Below are 17,973 nucleotides of genomic sequence, written 5' to 3' on the forward strand. Positions count from 1 at the left end.
AAAAACAACAAAAAATGTTTTTTTTTTTTTCTTTTGAATAAATTTTCAATAAATTATGAAGATGTAATGTATTATGGGAGAATGTGCCAGTTCTGATCAGTAATTCTTTATTTTCTAGGAAACACTTAGTTTATTTTTTGGATGTAGATAAAAGCCACATTAAAATTGTATTGTTGTATAATTGAGGCCTTGAACAGTGCCTTTCTTTGACAAACTTTGATGCCACATATTTTGCATTTCCTATTAAATTGCTCTTGGATTAAAAGATTTCTGTGTGTTTGTATGGAAAGAACAACACATTTTAATAGAATGAAGTTAAACTGTTCCACAATATTACATTACATTTTTTTTTTATCTATATATTTTTTTTCTTTCTTTTGCCTTGAAAAACATGTATCCTCACTGTGAGCCTCTCCTCTCCACAAATCTCATCTGTAACTTAGCCTTGTGGCATCACTTGCTTGTCTCCATGGAGACAGATCAGTTTAATGTCATACTGTGTAACAATCCAGGCAAACCAGTAACCTCTCCATTGAGACACACAGGTGGTGTACCCTGCCTCAACCAGAATAGTTTCAAATTTAGAAGATTAAAAAAAATAAAAATCTATAATTGCATTTTGTACTTGTCCAAATAAGTTCTCAGCAGATCCAGAGGTGGAGATGGCTGGAGAGCGGCTGAGGTACAGAATGCTCCATGTTTGTTGTGGAAACAGAGGTGAACTGTTCACTCTCACCTCAACTGAAGACAGAAGAGGCTCCACTACGACACAGTGCTATGTGTGATATAGGGATGGGGTTTACTCTCACGACACTGCTCTATGTGAGATGTATTTTAGTAACCAAACAGTCTGTGTTTTATAACAATACTGTGGGAAAAACCTGATATTGTGGAAATGCCAACACCAAATTGACCTGCTCTGTAAAAAGATAATGGAACATCTTCATGCATATGTTTTTAGATTAGGTGTATTGAAATATTAGTACTACTAATCACAGTAAAATATACAACATTTATAATGTTTTATTTATAACTAGATTGAAAACATATTTATGAGTATGGCGGGGAAAAGTAGTATAGCATTATACATCTTGTATTTATTAAATTATAGGTTCCTGCTAAAATACCTTTAAATATTAAAAAAGCTCATATTTCTATACTAGGGAATAGACTCGATACTCAATACTGATACCACAGTTATAATTTTTTTTAAAAACACTCTTTACACAGAGTGTCATTTTCAACATCACATCTGAGTCCTGTCTTTTCTATTCTCATGTGGGTTTATATCTGTGTAATCACTCAGTCGTGCAGGTAGACTCCATAGTGGTCATTTGCATATTCTGTCATTCTAAAGCTACTGAGGAAAGGTTCACATCTGTCCTGTGAATGTTTTTAGTACCTGCTCAAACAAGAATCTAGTTTGACACTCATTTTAGTATTGATTAGTATCTCATTTTTACTTCTGACAAACTGTGTGATCAGCTCATGTGATAGAGACATTTTTCCATCTTCACTTTCCCAGGAAAAATCAAGAAAGCAGAGTCGAGTTTTGCATTTGCTCATGCTCCAGCTGGAAATGTCTCTGCCCCAGCATCTCCTCAGGATGGTCTCCAGGACACAGCAGAGAAATATATATATTTTTAATTATCCTAACTAGAAGACTCCAAAATATGGGTCATGTGAGCAGACGACAGTAAACAAGTTTGTGTTTGCAGGAAAAACTAAAACACGGGAAAACTGAACTGTTGCCAACTTTTCTCTGTGTCAACAATAAGTAAAGTAGGGCAAAGATCACCAAGCTTCAGGGCAATGCAACGTACAGCCATAAAGTTCACCACATGGATTCAAATAAACATGGATATTATAGGAGTATAAGACAATGGTCCGCTATTACTGGCAGCAGTCCTTGTACCGCTTTTTGGGAAACACGTAAGGAACAGGCTAATACACAAGGAATAATGTGTCATAACACAACTGTGCAGATGACACTCAGATCTATGTCTCACTGCAGCAGGTGAATATGGACCAGTGGATTCACTCTGCCACTGCATCCAACAGATCAGTGTGTGGATGTGAAACAACTTTCTTCTGCTAAACTCAGACAAGACTGAAGTCATCATCTTTGACCCACAGAAACAGAGAGAAAGTGTCAGTAGTCACCTCCAGTCTCTCTCGCTCTAAAACCTTCAAATCAGGCTAGAAATCTAGGGGTAATAATGGACTCAGACTTGAACTTTAACAACCACATCAATGACATCTTGCAAAAAAGGTATACTGTTTAAACCAGACTTGGAGAGACTTATCCATGCATTTGTCTCCAGTAGGTTAGACTACTGTAACGTCCTGCTCACTGGCCTCTCCAAACGAGCCTTAACACAGCTGCAGTACATCCAGAACACTGCTGCTCGGGTCCTGACTAGAACCAGGAAGTACGAGCACATGTGTCCTGTGCTCAGGTCTCTGCACTGGCTCTTGTGGCTCAGAAAATAGACTTTAAAGCAGCTCTGCTTGTGAACAAGTCTCTCCACGAACCTGCACCAAAGTACATCTCCCACATGTTAGTGCCATATGAACCATCTCACACTCTGAGGACTTCAGGGACTGGCCTGGTGCCCAGAGTCAGGACTAAACATGGGGAATCAGCGTTTTAGTTTTATGCAGCTAAAACCTGGAACAGTCTTCCTGAAGATGTGAGACAGGCCTCTACTTTGACAATGTTTAAATCCAGGCTCAAAACAGTTCTGTTCAACTGTGCATACGACTGAAAGGGTTTTATTCTGCACTCTTCTCTTTAATGTTCATTTTATGATGGTTATTTGTGATTATTTATGTTTCGATTTGTCATATTGTGATTTGAATGTCTTGCCTTGAAAGTGTCCCTCCTTAACCTAAGCAGATGGTTAAAAAACAAACTGAAAGTAATAAAATTATATTAGTGATTTCTCTCATTCTCCATTCGTGGATAACAAAACTATTAAACATCTCCAAAAGTATATTTTTAAAAACATGTTATATTTATGTTATGCTTTTCTTTCTTTTTTTTACCTTTAAACCTTGTTATGTTTTCTCCTTATCAAAAACAAACCTGGAGTGGTATTTTTGCTTCATTCATGTTTGTTTCATTAATCCATGAATCCACAGTCATCCTCTGAGAGCTCAAAAATGCTCTGTTCACATATTGGTCATTTAGTTGCATCATAGATAAAAACTGCATAGTTTAAGTCCTTAAACCATCTCTGGAATCATTCTGCAGCAAACGGTGAAAAGGACTTCAGTTGTTTTCTTTCTAAATGTTAATTTAGCATTTTCCAGTTATTAACAGTAAAAATGTGAAATACTTATGTTCTTTAATATGATGAGGACGCACACACCTTACACTCATAATAATACACATTTTGACCAGAATTACAAATGTCCTTACTAATAAACAAAACACACAGCTCCATTGCATGTTCAAAGTTTCTGTTTATATATGTACAATTAAAATCACAGTTTTAACAAAATATAAAATAAATAACATTAACAATACTAAGATAAATGCATTCGGAGTCACCAGTCTGGCAAAGACCTGGACATCTTTCATATATATATATTTTTAAACTTTTATTTTTTTCTTCTGTATTTACTTGTGTTGTCCGCCTCTGCAGATAACTGCTAACATTGATAACTACATTTCCCATCATTCCTGTGAAGTACTGGTCATCCCATTCACGTATATTCTGAGCAGACAGGAGGTGAAAGACAAACTAGTCCATTTATCAGCTGTAGAAATAAGGCTTCTACGCACAACACAGTCAACCCACTGACACAATTATTTAAAGGTGCACTATGTAACCTTTCTGGTAGAGAGTCTGCTGCTTACTTGTCTCCATGGAGATGTTATTGCTTTGCCTGGAATGTTCCACAATTGGCATTAGACTTCTGAATTAAACTACTAAATATATTCTGTATTGTGTGAGCTGCTGTGTCCAAGTCACTTCCCTCGTGGATCAATACATTTTGTCTAAATCTAAATCTCCATGGAGACGAGCAGGTGATGCCACCAGGCCAAGTTACAGGTCAGGTCTGTGGATAAGCGAGCCGACTCACACGAAGAGGGTGTATTTTTGGCCATAGTTTGTAGTTGAATTAATGCAAGATAAATTAGTTTAATGTCATACTGTGGAACATTTCAGGCAATGGAATAACAATTGTGTAAACAAGGCAGAGCTGTGGGGGTGACAGTGGCTCAGGGGTTATTATTATACCTCCCACCAGTGAAAGTTACATAGTGCCCCTTTAATATTTTTGCTCACTTGAGTACAATGTTATCAGAAGTCCAGTTTATTCTTTGTTTTGGCTGGGACTCTACGACTTAGAAAGAATATTATATTTTGTCTGGCATATGCCAAAACAGTTTGAAGATTTGCCAAATATTTAGTTTTTAACTCAAGATTTGATTCACAGAGCACATTTTAAACACATCCAGGAGCATCAACATTTGAGAGAAGGCTCAAATCTGAACTGCTAAACTAATACAACAATCCCATGCATTTCAGAACATGTTTGTAGGTCAAAACTACAGAGGTGGCATTTTTTAGACAGAAAAGGACCCCGTGGAGACACAGGGATGTTATCTACAGAGGACATATACGGACATATACGGACGTACAATCCATCAATCCTCTCCTGTCTGCTCCAGTTTATATATATAAACATATTCCATCATATTTTATATATATATATATATATATATATATATATATATATATATGTTTATACATACTGTATTTTTATATATTTTTTGCACCTGGGATTTCCTCCCACTCCCCTTCCTGAATTGACCAACCACAATCCAGCTTGGCGGACCCTGCAGCCAATCAGGAGGTGGCATTCGAGCAGGCAGCCAAACAGTGGTAAGGTCAGAGGTGAGAGGTCACAGAGGCAGAGGTCGTCAGCAGCAGTGCCTGTGATTGGACGTGTGCGTGTAGGACATTTGTGTTACTGTATTCAACGTGGCAGATGAAGCACTAATTATCTTTTTGGTATAATACTATAACAAATGGCAGTTAATGTATATTTAATGTGCATGCGACAGGTTTTCATGTTTTTCTAATTAATACTTGCTTGGGTGGGATAGTACAAGTGGTAAATATTTATCGTTGTACATCAGTTACGTGGAAGTTTGCGGAAAAAAAAAAATTGAAAAGAAAGAAATACAAAAACAGAATAGCACTAGTTCTGAAACAGAAGCCCTGTACTTATGTCAACAACACGGAAAACTCCGAGCATTTTTCTTGCAGTTTAAACTTTCATTTAACAAAATTAAGGTGTTGCCATTTATTTGTATTAACTTAAAAGAAATTAAAAACAGAAAAAAAGCAATTGACAAGAAGTAAAAATCTAATAAATAAAATAATAATAGTTAACTATGTCTTAGTGAAATGAGCAGTCTAAACCCTCATATGCTTTGATTTGTTTAAATTGATTAGTTTTCCAGCGCCGGTCCTTTGACATGTTGGATTGAACACGTATTGTGGCAGTATCAATAATTCCATGTCCAACTTTCTTAATAAAAATTGTAATAGCATATAATAAAACACAAGTTACCCTCATCTATACTCTTTGTGTAGTTATTACAATAAATAACATGTTTTACATTTCTAAAATTGTCCAGATTACAGGAAATTGATGTAAAAAAAAAAAAAAAGTACCACCTGTTACAAGATACTTTTAAATAGTTCATTTGAATACTAGATTGTAATATTTTTCAGTATTAGCCAAAGTATTTGTGTTAGTACTAGTATTTGTGAACTAATGAAGAGAAAAAAAAAAGTATACTGCAAGATACATTATACTTATTTTCAGATGAGAATTGCAACTGAATACATAGAATGACCTTCCTTGTGAGTTTAGGTAAATGACACCAGAAACTGTGTGGGCAGAAGTTTGAAACTGTTACCATCTGGTTTGTGGGTGAATGCTTAACACACTGCAGCACTGTACGCCAGATACCCACGTGTGTTCTGTAATTATCCTGTTTAAAAAATTACAAAAATGAACACGTTGCCATTGAGTACAGTAACACAAGTAAGAGTGTATGTTTTTGTAAGCTCCAGTGATTATTGCGACGTGTTTGGTGTGTTCAATGAAAATCACTACAATTTGTCACAAGTCTTGATTCTGGCGAAAAATAAAAATAAAATAAAAAGAAATAAAAAATCCAGGAACTGTGGAGTGGGAGAAACAAAAATGAAATAAACTAAAATGTAAATATTATTCAATTGTCACATACAATAGTTTTCCTTTAAAAAATAGATGTCCTTTTTTGTAAATCAGTAGTCGGAAGGAGGTTGAATCCATCCAATAGTCTGTGTGGTTCTCCAGCCAAAAAAAAAAAAAAAAAAAAGAAAAATTCGAAATAAAAACTTAAAAAAAAAATTCAAAAGAAAAACTTTTTGCTGTTCTTGAGTAAAGGGAAATGGATGAGCACCCTGTGAGTTTTCCAGTTACGGAAATATGAAAAAAATCACAAAAAGGAATGACAAATTGTTCGTACATGTCCCGAAAATGAGCATTCATAAAATAAGGCGAGAGAGAGAGTGGGCGGAGCCTGTCCACCACTGACCAAATCTCTTAAAGGTGATTGGTGGGTTGGAATTCTCGTAGAATCCATGGCACAGATGCGTCTTCCGTTTTCTCCCAGTGAAATGCAAGGACAGTCTCCCAAAATATGACATTAATAATAAGTTACGAGGATATCCGTGTAGGATCGTTTTGAGGCAGTGAAAGTATACTGATCGGTTGAAGGGAGGGGCTTAATAAAAGGGTTTGGACGCTGAATTTTATAGGCAATCTACAATAGTAGATAAAAAGAATCCCAAAATGCAGTAATTATGTCTGTCCTAATCATGAGTTTTATCATAAAGATGCACTGGGTAACTTTTCTGGAAAATGCTCCATCACCTGTTGCCATGGAGAGTGGTTTGGCTAGAATGTTTCACAGTATGGCATTAAGCTTGTATATCTCCATGGATACAAGCACCTCCAGGTCAAGTTACAAGTCAGATCACATCACAGTAAGAATGCATGTTAAAAAAGATAAATATAATGCCAAACTGTGGAAAATTCCAGACACACCTATAACATTTCCATGACGGCATTCAGGTAGAGGATCAGAAAAGTTACACAGTGCACCTTTAATAAGCAATAATTTGTTGCAGTTCTGCTGCAATACTGTAAGTTTAGTACTAACACTAAGAGTCATGTGACATTGCAGTAATTGCATTCATTATTATCTCTTTAAATAATCACTGATATTTATAATTATTGACAATTTAGAAGTTTAGATATTGTTTTGTAGTGTCAAAACTCAAAACAAGTCAATATATTTTTGAGACATTTTTGCACAATACTGCACTGGGCATTGTATTGTACGGAAAACAAGAGAAATATTAAATTTAATACTTTTAGGGGCCTTCAATTGAACAATATAATATGAAAAACAAACTATTGTAAAGCTAATATATTATGTCAGGTGACTAGGCTTTACGGCCAAATTTCATATTCTAAAATTTTAAACTTTGAAATGAAGGGGTCAAAATCTAGGAGTGTTTTGTGAGAACTTTCTAGAAACTGTGTGATCAGTCTTACAGGAGTGGACGTAGGGAGCTTAAGTCTAGATCCCGACCATGACTGGGACTGGGACCAGGACTTGGACTGGGGACTAGGACTCCGAGGAGGTCCGAGAGCCCCCGTGTACCAGGGACTTGTAGATGCTGGAGGAGAGGAAGCGTGGGTAGGAGTCCCTGTGCATTAGAGTGTAGATCTGCAGCTGAGCATCTTCAAATGTGTGCGGCGTCGGCTCCTGCATCTTCTTGTTGATCACCTCTCGCACCCGGGCATCCAGACTCACCTGAGGACGACACAGGGAAAACATGACTTAGACTGGACAGAAAGGTGGGAGTGGTAAAACTATTCTATAGGGCTGTCAGTGTCAGGTTTTCTGAAAAAAAAAGTTCTTGGATGACTCAAAATATATCGTCACAATCGGTTGACTAAAAAGAGGGCGTGGCAAGAGCTGTCAAACTATTCATTATATCTATGATCTGACCTTGTAACTGCACTCAAAATACTATAACTGCAGTTCATGAAAAACAACTATTTATACAGAAAAGTACTAGGAAAAGTGTATTTATATGGAAAAGGCCAGATTAAACACAGGATTCACTCCCAAATTTTCAGTTAACCAACTCCCTACCTGCTCCTTTATGGTCTTGTGGATATTAGGCCTTATAATCTAAATAAAATAATCAGATCAATTCAATAGTGAAGGTTAAAGCTGCAGTGCACAACACAGAGACAGTCTATCCATAATAACTATAAAAGACAAGTTAAACCCATCTATGGCATTTATATAGTTATGAATATAAAAGTATTGAATTTCAAGACTGAAAATGGATTTGTTCATCTATAATAGCCCAGATTATAGGAAAATTAGGATTTTGTTCAAATTTTCAGTAGCACATGTCACCGCACCACCTGTTACAAAATACATCGATAGATACAATTAGATCATTCAGGGAGCCTCATCCAGCCATCCTTTTCCTTCCACTTATCCGGGGCCGGGTCATGGGGGCAGCAGTCAAAGCAGGGACTCCCCTTCCCCCAGACACTTCCTCCAGTTCCTTCGGTGGGACCCTAAGGCGTTCCCAGGCCAGCCGAGAGACATAGTCCCTCCAGCGTGTCTTGGGTCTTCACTGGGGCCTCCTCCCACCTTAGCTGCTCCTCTCGACGTGGAGGAGCAGTGGCTCTACTCAGAGCTCCTCCCGTGTGACTGAGCTCCTCACCCTAGCTCTCAGGGAGCCTCAATAGTCTAAAATGTACAAAACTCTTTCCATATCCTGGCCCATATGATGGAGCCTAGAATCGCCCCTGGTCCTGTACAGGCCGCTTTGATCTGAATGTGAGAACACAGAACATTTACAGTTCATATTTCTTGAAGTGACAAGCATTCACACTCATTCACTCGAGGCAGTGTGAGATAGTTTCACCACAACGTGAAAGAGAGAATAACAAGAGGAGCATTAGGGGCATGTGGTGGATGTGCAGACTCCACACAGAAAGGTATTGTTGATCCCATGACCTTTGTGCTACGAGGAAGCCACACACTCATTTCAATACATTTCATTGTATCACTATTAAGCTGAGAGGAATGAACGGTATCGCTGGGTTTCAGATCACATCATATCATTCTATAGGCCAATCATATTTAATACAGATGGGAATAGCTAAAATGAATATTGTTAAGATGCTGATTTATGTTGTAATATAGAAGTTACAATTATATTTGTGATTCTGTTCAAACGTTTCCAGAAGAATTGGCAAAAAGACTGAAATATGAACTGACAAAACAATACTAAAATCACATGTCAGAACTTTGATCAGAAGTTTGATCTAAACTACAGGGTTAGCTGTTGTTTATTCAGAATAAAATAGGATATTTCGTTGTTTTGTTTTGATTATTACGTCCATTCAAACTGCTATTTCGATTTAACTGTAATACATTTTAAAGCCATATTCCCTGCTAAAATTCCCAATGACAGCAGGCAAGACACTTAATACTGTTCTTTACAATTAGGCCTGTCGCGATAACATATTTTGAAGGTCGATATATTGCTGAAGTAAAAAATTATAATACTGAAACTAATATATGCCACTGACACAAAAACCCAAGAGCAGATTTAAACCACAAAAAATATTCTAAATCTACAGTACTGTTCAGAAATCCTGAGCTGCAAATAAATAACAGCAGATAAACACTTTAGTAGTTACTTTGCAAATGTAATGAGTCATAGAAGTTATTAATTAAAAAATAACCAAAAAATTCCCAGTAGTGCAAAACAAATGTGCACACGATAAATGCTAACCCTAAAAAATATTGTTCCAACTTTTGAACGATGAGTCGATATAGTATTTACTGTAGTAGATCTTTTTCTACCCTGTTTCGTGGTGGTGTAACAGCCAAAAAAGGTGAAATAAAGCCACAAAATCACAAAAAAATACATTAAAGTAAACCAGAAGTGTCCAAAACGCATTTCTACTGACTTAGTTTTCCACTGATATTACAACAACACTTTGCAAACAAATAAAGTTAGATTGGATTTGAAATAGTTTCCTATCACAGTGTCAAAAATGTGAACGAAAGATGACAGTGATAGCAATAAAACAGAGAGTAATAAGGAGGAGGACAAAGGGAGTGGAAAGAACAAAAAAAGATAACCAGAGAGTAAGAAATCAGGAAAGAAAAGCCAGTAGTAAAACACAGGGATGGAGAGAGAAAGTGGAAAGAGAGAGAGAGATAAGGGGGAGGAGGGGAGAGGTTGAACCATTGCTAGTAATAGAAAGAAGGGAGGGAGAGAGAACATGAAAGAGAATGAGAAAGAGGCGAGAGATAAGGAAAACAACAAGAAAGAGAGAGAGATAGCTAGAAGTAGAAAGACAAGGGAGCGAGAGAAAGTGACACAGAGAGAGAGATAGTAGAGCAGATCCCAAGGTCAGCTCAGTAGCCAGACACCAGGGCGTGCTGCCAAAATCACACCTCTCATATCTGTCCATATTCAGCCCATACTACATTAGAAACTATAAAAAGAACAGGGAAGACGGCAAGGAGGAATTCACCACATCCTGTACAGAGCTCTACTATAGTCCACCAATCAGGGACATATATAAACAGTCCTGAATTTCAAAATAATGTCTGAAAAAGTTGGATTTATTCGTCTAAAATAGCCCAGATTACAGGAAATTACTGTTTTGTTCAAATTTCCTGGGGGAGAACAGACTGACCCCCTGTCTCCAGTACCACCTGTTACAAGTAGGAACGCACCAATCCGCTACTCGTATCGGATATCGACGCGGATCCTGGAAAATTTGCCGGATCAGATATTGGCTCGTAAAATGTTAGTTCAGCTGATCTCCTGGTTGGACGTGCATTGGTGTAATAAAACTATTTACTGGTCGTAGTTGGTCCAGAAAGTCTCATATTGTTTGAACTTTTAATTATACAAAGTTGTTCTGTAGTTACTTGAAGGATAAATGACAGCTACATAACATTTATTTATTTAAGCAGCAGATATCGACATATTGGAACTGAAAAAGCTGGATTGGTGGATCTCTAGTTGGATACAATTAGATGATACAAGTCGAGGAGCCTCAATGGCCTAACATTTACAGCCAGATATCAGGGCATGTGGCCAAAATAACACCTCTCCTATCTGTCCATAACTAGCCCATACTACACTATAAACTATAAAAAGCCCAGAGAAGATAGTGAGAGGATTCACTGCTTCCTGTACAGAGCCCTACTGTCGTCCACACCGCTCATGCAGATATGTGTACGTGAAAATCCCCTCTCTAATGTTATGGCATGTGATGAGCCAAATACAGGCTGCTGTGATGAGAGGCAGTAAAAATAACCCAGTAGCACACATGGGCCTGGACAAAGAGCTCATGTTCCCAGGGTCAGCGCGCGGGTCAAACTGTCACTGAGTCAGGTATTCTTAGATGGGCTCTTGTGAGTGGCGAGCAGTAGGGACGACTGGTAACAGTATCGCCTGCCGCTCTGGGCATTTATAGTACCGTCTTGGATTGGATTTAGTGAGTAGATTGGGCCAATACACTGAACAGCATTCTCCAAGTGCAGATGTTGCTGCTAAAGCTGCAACACCTACACCTGGAGCAGCTTTAATGTTCCCTGGCAAGTCCAGACTGATATCGCTCAGTATTTTTATACAGATGTATATTGGTCAGATCTTTGACTTCCTCCATTGCTCCTAGAGCCTGGATCAACACAGGTGTCCAATCAGGTTTATTTTTTTCAGTGACACGTGAAACGATGGAGCTCATTGGTCATCTATTATTATCAATAAAATACAATTTATCTCACCTCCGATCAATGGAGTTTAGTGCTTCGCTCATTGATTCTGCACAAATCCGCAATATCCTTTAGTCCACTGGGATTTTTTCTTTCTTTCCTTTTTCCTGTTAAGCAGCTATTTTTGTTTTGATACGGACGGACCATCTGAGACTTAACACAGGACTCAGAGCTTTGTAAAGTACTGGATAAGTGTGTATTTAGAGTGGAGACACTCTAAAGCAGCTAAAATATAATTAATCACATAGTATTTGTATAACCTCTGCAATACAGTCACAGAGCAAGAGTAAAATCTGACCTTCGGTCAAGAGCTGAATGGTTCATTTATTTATACATATTAAGTAGCCATGTGCTCCCAAACAGGATTCTCAAACATGAATAATATGATGAAAAAACACTGCCTTTCAAAACAAAGTCTATAACATCAAACATGCACAAATCACTCCACATACAACTCCAGGTGAATAAGTGGGGAGAGGAAACAACTATGAGGAAACAAGGTTCTAAAAAGTCGATTTGCTTAACAGGTCAGCTTTAAAAGTAATAATTATGACTAAAATTATGTATGTTTTTATTGGCTAAAAGTATGAGTAAAAGTAGACTGGTGTGACTGTGGTACCTCTTTGGGGGACAGTATGGAGATGTAATCCTCATATATGGAGCGGGCCTTTTCCTCGATGGCGTTTTTGTTCATCTCCTGCTTGAGGTCTTCACAGGCCAGCCAAAACAACATGTTCTCCTCACTGTACTCTGTGCGCAGGAACTCTCGGAACACGTTTCGACCAGCCGGGTTCTTCATCAGCTTGTCAAAAGACTGGGACCAAAGACGCATCTCCTCCACTGATGGTTTGGTGCTGAGAAGAAATAAATATGTTGCTGCTAAAGTGGCTTTACCTGATTTTTACTTGCTTAAAGGGCCTGTATTATGCTATTTTCTGATTTATGTTAAAATTGTTCCTCATCAAAATACCCAGAGTTGTGTTTTGTTTCATTCACATGTTTAACACACACATCCTGCATATTTCAGCTGATTCTCCTCTCAAACGGAAGAAGTCTGTTCTTGCGATGTCATGTGGTAATACAGGAAGTGCTACACTGTGTACATATATATATATAATTTTGTATAGAAGTCAAAGTAGGTTTTAGTGTAATAAAACACCTGCACTTAAAAGATACAAACTAATATGTATTTTGGCTGAAAGTTTGGCAAAAAGTTACATTATTAACAAAGGTGGGTAGAGTAGCCAAAAATTTTACTCAAGCAAGAGTAACGTTACTTCAATATAATATTACCCAAGTAGAAGTACAAAGTAGTAGTCCAAGACATCACTCAATTAAGAATAGAAAGTATTTGGGAAAACTACAACTCACGCAAGAGTAACTTAAAGAGTAACTGTCTGGACATAACATTTGATTTAAAATTTGAAGGACAAAACATTAAATAATGCACAGATGCATATTGGCAACATAAAGCTTTGCCACGTGTAGACCTACAGTGTGAAGAGTAACCAAAACCTTTACCCAAGTAAGTGTATTATTACTTCAGTAAACAAAACAAACAAACAAAAAAGTACTCCAGTTAAGTCAAAGTATACTGCAAGAAAAGTACTCTGAAAAGTACAATTTCTTTAAAAAGTTACTGAAGTAATTGTAACAGAAAATATATCAGAGGTGAGTGTTACCCACTAATTAATCCTGAAACATGACGAACACTATAATATTCTACCTGTCCTCCACTTCAGTTTAATTCAATTCATTTGTCTCAGAGATGTGTGGACTCACCAAGCTTCACAGTTTAGTATGGTCTCCATCTTGGTGTCCTGTGATATCCTCTTCCTCCTCCGCCGTTTCCTGCGCTCCTCTTCGTTCCTGAAAGTGACACTGACATGATAAAAGGGCTTTCAGACGAGGAACACTCACTCACTCACACACCTACATGCTCAGACGCTCAAAACTTGCTATGCCAAATTTGCACAGGGATTATAGTTTGAGAGAATGCAAGGTTTTAAAATCAAATGGACAGACAATGGACAACAGGAAGTTAAAGTAGGGCTGTGCACTTAATCAAATTTTAATCAAATCAAGATCTAAAGTTTTCACATTGTCAATGGTCAGCCTGGGGATTTGAATGGAGAGGTTTACAGCTAATCCTCTGTCAGTAAAAGCATGTGGTTTGGAGCAGCGTACAGAGCAGTCGGACGCCTCTTAAAGAACTACAGTCTAGTCGATATTCATTCACTCCATACTCGGTGGTGATAAACTACTATTAGCAGGCCTGTCATTACATTGTTGATGTACAGATGATGAACGATAATATTGAGACAAATTCATACCACTGACATGAAAACCCTAAAGCACGATTATCCTTGTTAAATAGTTAAAATGTATGAGCTTCAAAAAATAAATAATAGAATTAACCACATTGGTATAATTTGCATCTATAATGAATCATAAAAGTTATCAATTCAACCCTTTACAGCTCAATTTTTATTGTACTGAAAAAAAATAACCAAAATGTTCCCACTAGTGCAAAGAAAAAGTCCCCACGATTAATATTGTTGATGATGATGTATCATGTACCGAACAATAAGTCAATATAGTAATTACTGTATAGGAGTTATCAGTCAAATGGAAGTGATTCTGTAAATCTTCACCGTCAGCCCCAGTCACGCCCACACCACTTTCATAGTGTCTTGCCCAAGGATACAGCGACAGAACTTAGTCAGAGCAGGAATTAATCCTCTGACCTTTGGGTTGTTTCCTCTAACGACTGAGCACTTTATCACCCCGATGTTTTACTGACAGAGGATTGGCCGTAGACCTCTCGATTAAAGTAACATCTGAAGTAAATCTTTTCTTTTATATCATGCATAAAGAATTGTGTCTGAAAAACATCGTTGTATGTTTGTTTTGATACGGACAGACATTTCGTTCCTGAAAAGTGACACAGACATGATAAAAGAGCTTTTGGTACGGACAGATCATACATTTAGCTGATTGGCTAATCCACATGTCAATCACGCTCATACTCTGGATCCTGTCAAATAATGGTGTAAATAATTGAGAAAATAAAGTTGCAATATTCCTAGTCAACAGTAACGTCTCACTAAATTGGACATTGCTTTTCCGTTGCACAGGTGAGCTCAGGGGAGTGACCGTACCATGAGCAGCTACAGCAACAGCACCAGCAGAAGCAGCAGGCGTTGGGCCGCTGGGAATTGTGGGTCGTGGTGATGGCCCGTCCCCCTCCTGTCCCGCTCAGAGCAGAGGTTTCAGTGCGCCCGCCCCCCATGGCCTCGCCCCCTCGCTCGCCCGGGACCGGACCTGTGTACTGGAGAGAGACAAAAAAAAAATCATCAGATAAAACATTTGTACGGTATAATTATTCAGTTAATCAACATCATCGTGATCAATAAAAATAAAAAATAAAATCCAATGTTTTCTAAAATGACATCAAAAATTGTGGGTCAAAATTGTGAATTGAACTTTCAGACGCCAGATTTTTGCCGTCACTCTGATGCTAACAACAACTAGCATGCTAACCACACACTTTCTGATTGTCTGATAATAAAACACTGTCTAATTAGAGGCGGACAACACACAGCTGACTTATTTTAACTGGCGCAGGAGAAATTTTGCTCAAATATACAGAAAAACCCTTTAAAACTAAGAAAAAAAACGTGTTGAAAACTATATTCTATTGTATAAAGTTGTATTGTCACGATACTAAAATTTCTGATATCATGATCCTAGTAAAAAACACTCTTTGTTTAGACAACAGAATGTGATTTTCAACAGTAAATAATAGTACTTTCTTTTATATCACCATACAGTCTTATACGACTCCATGTGTCTTATACTTTTTCTGATACAGTTTCAAGATCATTCTACAGATATTCAGGAAAGATTCATTTCTGTCTTGTGAATGTGGCTTTTTTGTATCAATACTTGCTCAAAAAGTATCTAGTTTCAATATTAGCTTTAGTATTGATTCGATTTCGTGACATGACAGCCCTAGTTTAAAGAATTTGAAAGTTTTATTATCGTCATTGTGGTATCAAAACCAACTAAGAACTACCACATTTGACATTTTAGTATGTCGTGACAACGCTACTTGCGACAACAATCTTTTATCAGCGACATCTTACCATGCAATCTCTCTACAGATATTCTCACGCTTTAAAGTCCGAATGCAGGATGCGTCTGTGGCATGTCAACACGACGGAGGTGTAAGTCTGCAGAAATCTGACCTCCTACAACACATGGGCTAAAAATGGCCGTCACATGACCATTATGTTGACAGTAATCACACGGAGGAAGCGCTTAAGTATGACAACTCTGTGTTCGATTCAACGCGCTGTATAATAAGTGAGCGAGGAATGTGCTTTTAGACAATTATATGTGTTTTTGAAATTATTATTTTAAAAAAAGTGTACACAATATAATGTTTACTGTACAGATACAAGTTAATCCTGTATTACGTGATATGGTTGCGATCAGAAGAACTGACATAAAGAATGAATCAATTAGTCGGTTAAAAAAGGGGCGTGGCAAAAGCTCTCAAAACTATTACATATCTTTACGTATCTGACCGAAAGTACACTCACAAGACTACAGCTGCAAGGGAGTTCATGCAAAAACAATTATTTATGCAGAACAAAGTATAGGAACCTGTATTTATATAAAGATAATGAGTTTCATCTGCCCTTTTACATATAAATACCAAAAATACCAAATCTACAGCTAACTCACTCACTAACTTATCATTTCTACTGTTCTTGAATAGTTGATTACTACAGCACTACTATCTAATATTTGTTTTTTGTTTCTTTTTCCGTTGTTCACTCCCTTTTCCACCCATTACTATAAGTTCTAAAACATGAGATGCCAAAGCAAAAGTGCTCGAAAGCTGTTTAAAAGCCAATCCCATAATATAAACAATACATAATATGCCTTTTAATATATAACAGAAATTGTTTCAGACCCGTACCAACTCGAGAGGGAGGGGGGAGGGCAATGAGGAAGTAGACAGTGTAAAAGAGGAAGTGAGAGAGGAGACAGGGCAGTAATGTGAGGGTCAGGTGATTGAGTTGTGATCGCACGCACACATATACACATGGACACACTGCACAACCGCAACTGGCCTCAGCTCGACGAAAAGCACCTATATATAGATCTAACACGGTAACACATGTGAAAGTGTCAATTATTTCTGATGAGAACTGATGATACTGAACACTACTTCAAGCCACTAAGTCCAAAAGCATAATAATCAACAACAAAAACTTTCACGTACGCATCTTGTACATGCTCAAAAAACTAAAACATGTATTCTTCCTGTGAGGGGGCTCGCCTCTCCACAGATGTGGTCTCGACTCGGCCTAAAAGTGTCACTTTCTTGTGTCCGTGGCGATAAACTGAATGCCACGCTACGAAACAACAGCATTTCAATGGAGAGATGTAAGCAGCAGACCCTCCACTACAAAAGTTACACAGTACACCTTAAAAAACAAATAAAACAAAAATATACTTGAGTAAAAGAGTTATACATTTAGTTATAGACACCATCATTGAGTTTTAAATGCAGCTATTGATGTATTCTGAGGTAAAACTAGTCGTGCTTTTTAGGCAAAGTAAACAGATGACATAACACAAACAGCCCGCTAACAACTGTGTGCTAAACTAAATCAAAGCATTTAGCATCTTTCTTTGAAGCACCCAGACCTAACAGATTAGCTTCAGTGGGAGATTTTGAGGTCATGTGTCACCTGGTTTTATGACCAAAGAGGCAGTAGGATTAATACATATACTGTAATAACATCAATACAGAACAAATCAAAATCTGTGTCAAGAACTATGTTGAAATTCACTATTTTTTGCAGATTTATTTATTTTTTTATTAAAATGGGACAGTGTGTTTGAAAAAATACAATCAATAGAGTACAAAAAAATAGAAGTGTCAGGTGGTAATTAGGAAAATAATAGTGTTTTGTTTATTTTTTTTCCTACCACAAATATTCGAAAAGCAAATTCAAAATTGCTTTTTGGATATTTCATGG

The 17,973-nt window shown here is 37.4% G+C and overlaps 1 protein-coding gene across 2 annotated transcripts in view; it reads right to left on the reverse strand.

Moving 5' to 3' along the window:
• Positions 1-7,460: 7,460 nt before the first annotated feature.
• The window catches only part of rgs19 (regulator of G protein signaling 19), a 36,018-nt gene continuing 25,505 nt past the window's right edge, over positions 7,461-17,973 (reverse strand). The window contains exons 2-5 of one of the 2 annotated variants that reach the window (XM_055222900.1): positions 15,076-15,245; positions 13,697-13,795; positions 12,534-12,768; positions 7,461-7,897 (exon numbers count right to left, since the gene is read on the reverse strand). In XM_055222900.1, the coding sequence (XP_055078875.1) occupies positions 7,709-7,897; positions 12,534-12,768; positions 13,697-13,795; positions 15,076-15,245 (693 nt within the window). In that variant the 3' untranslated portion in view covers positions 7,461-7,708. The remainder of the gene's footprint in view (positions 7,898-12,533; positions 12,769-13,696; positions 13,796-15,075; positions 15,246-17,973) is intronic. The other variant, XM_033969660.2, reaches the window with a different exon arrangement.

Source organism: Periophthalmus magnuspinnatus, chromosome 7 (assembly GCF_009829125.3).
Source record: "Periophthalmus magnuspinnatus isolate fPerMag1 chromosome 7, fPerMag1.2.pri, whole genome shotgun sequence".
NCBI lineage: Eukaryota > Metazoa > Chordata > Actinopteri > Gobiiformes > Gobiidae > Periophthalmus > Periophthalmus magnuspinnatus.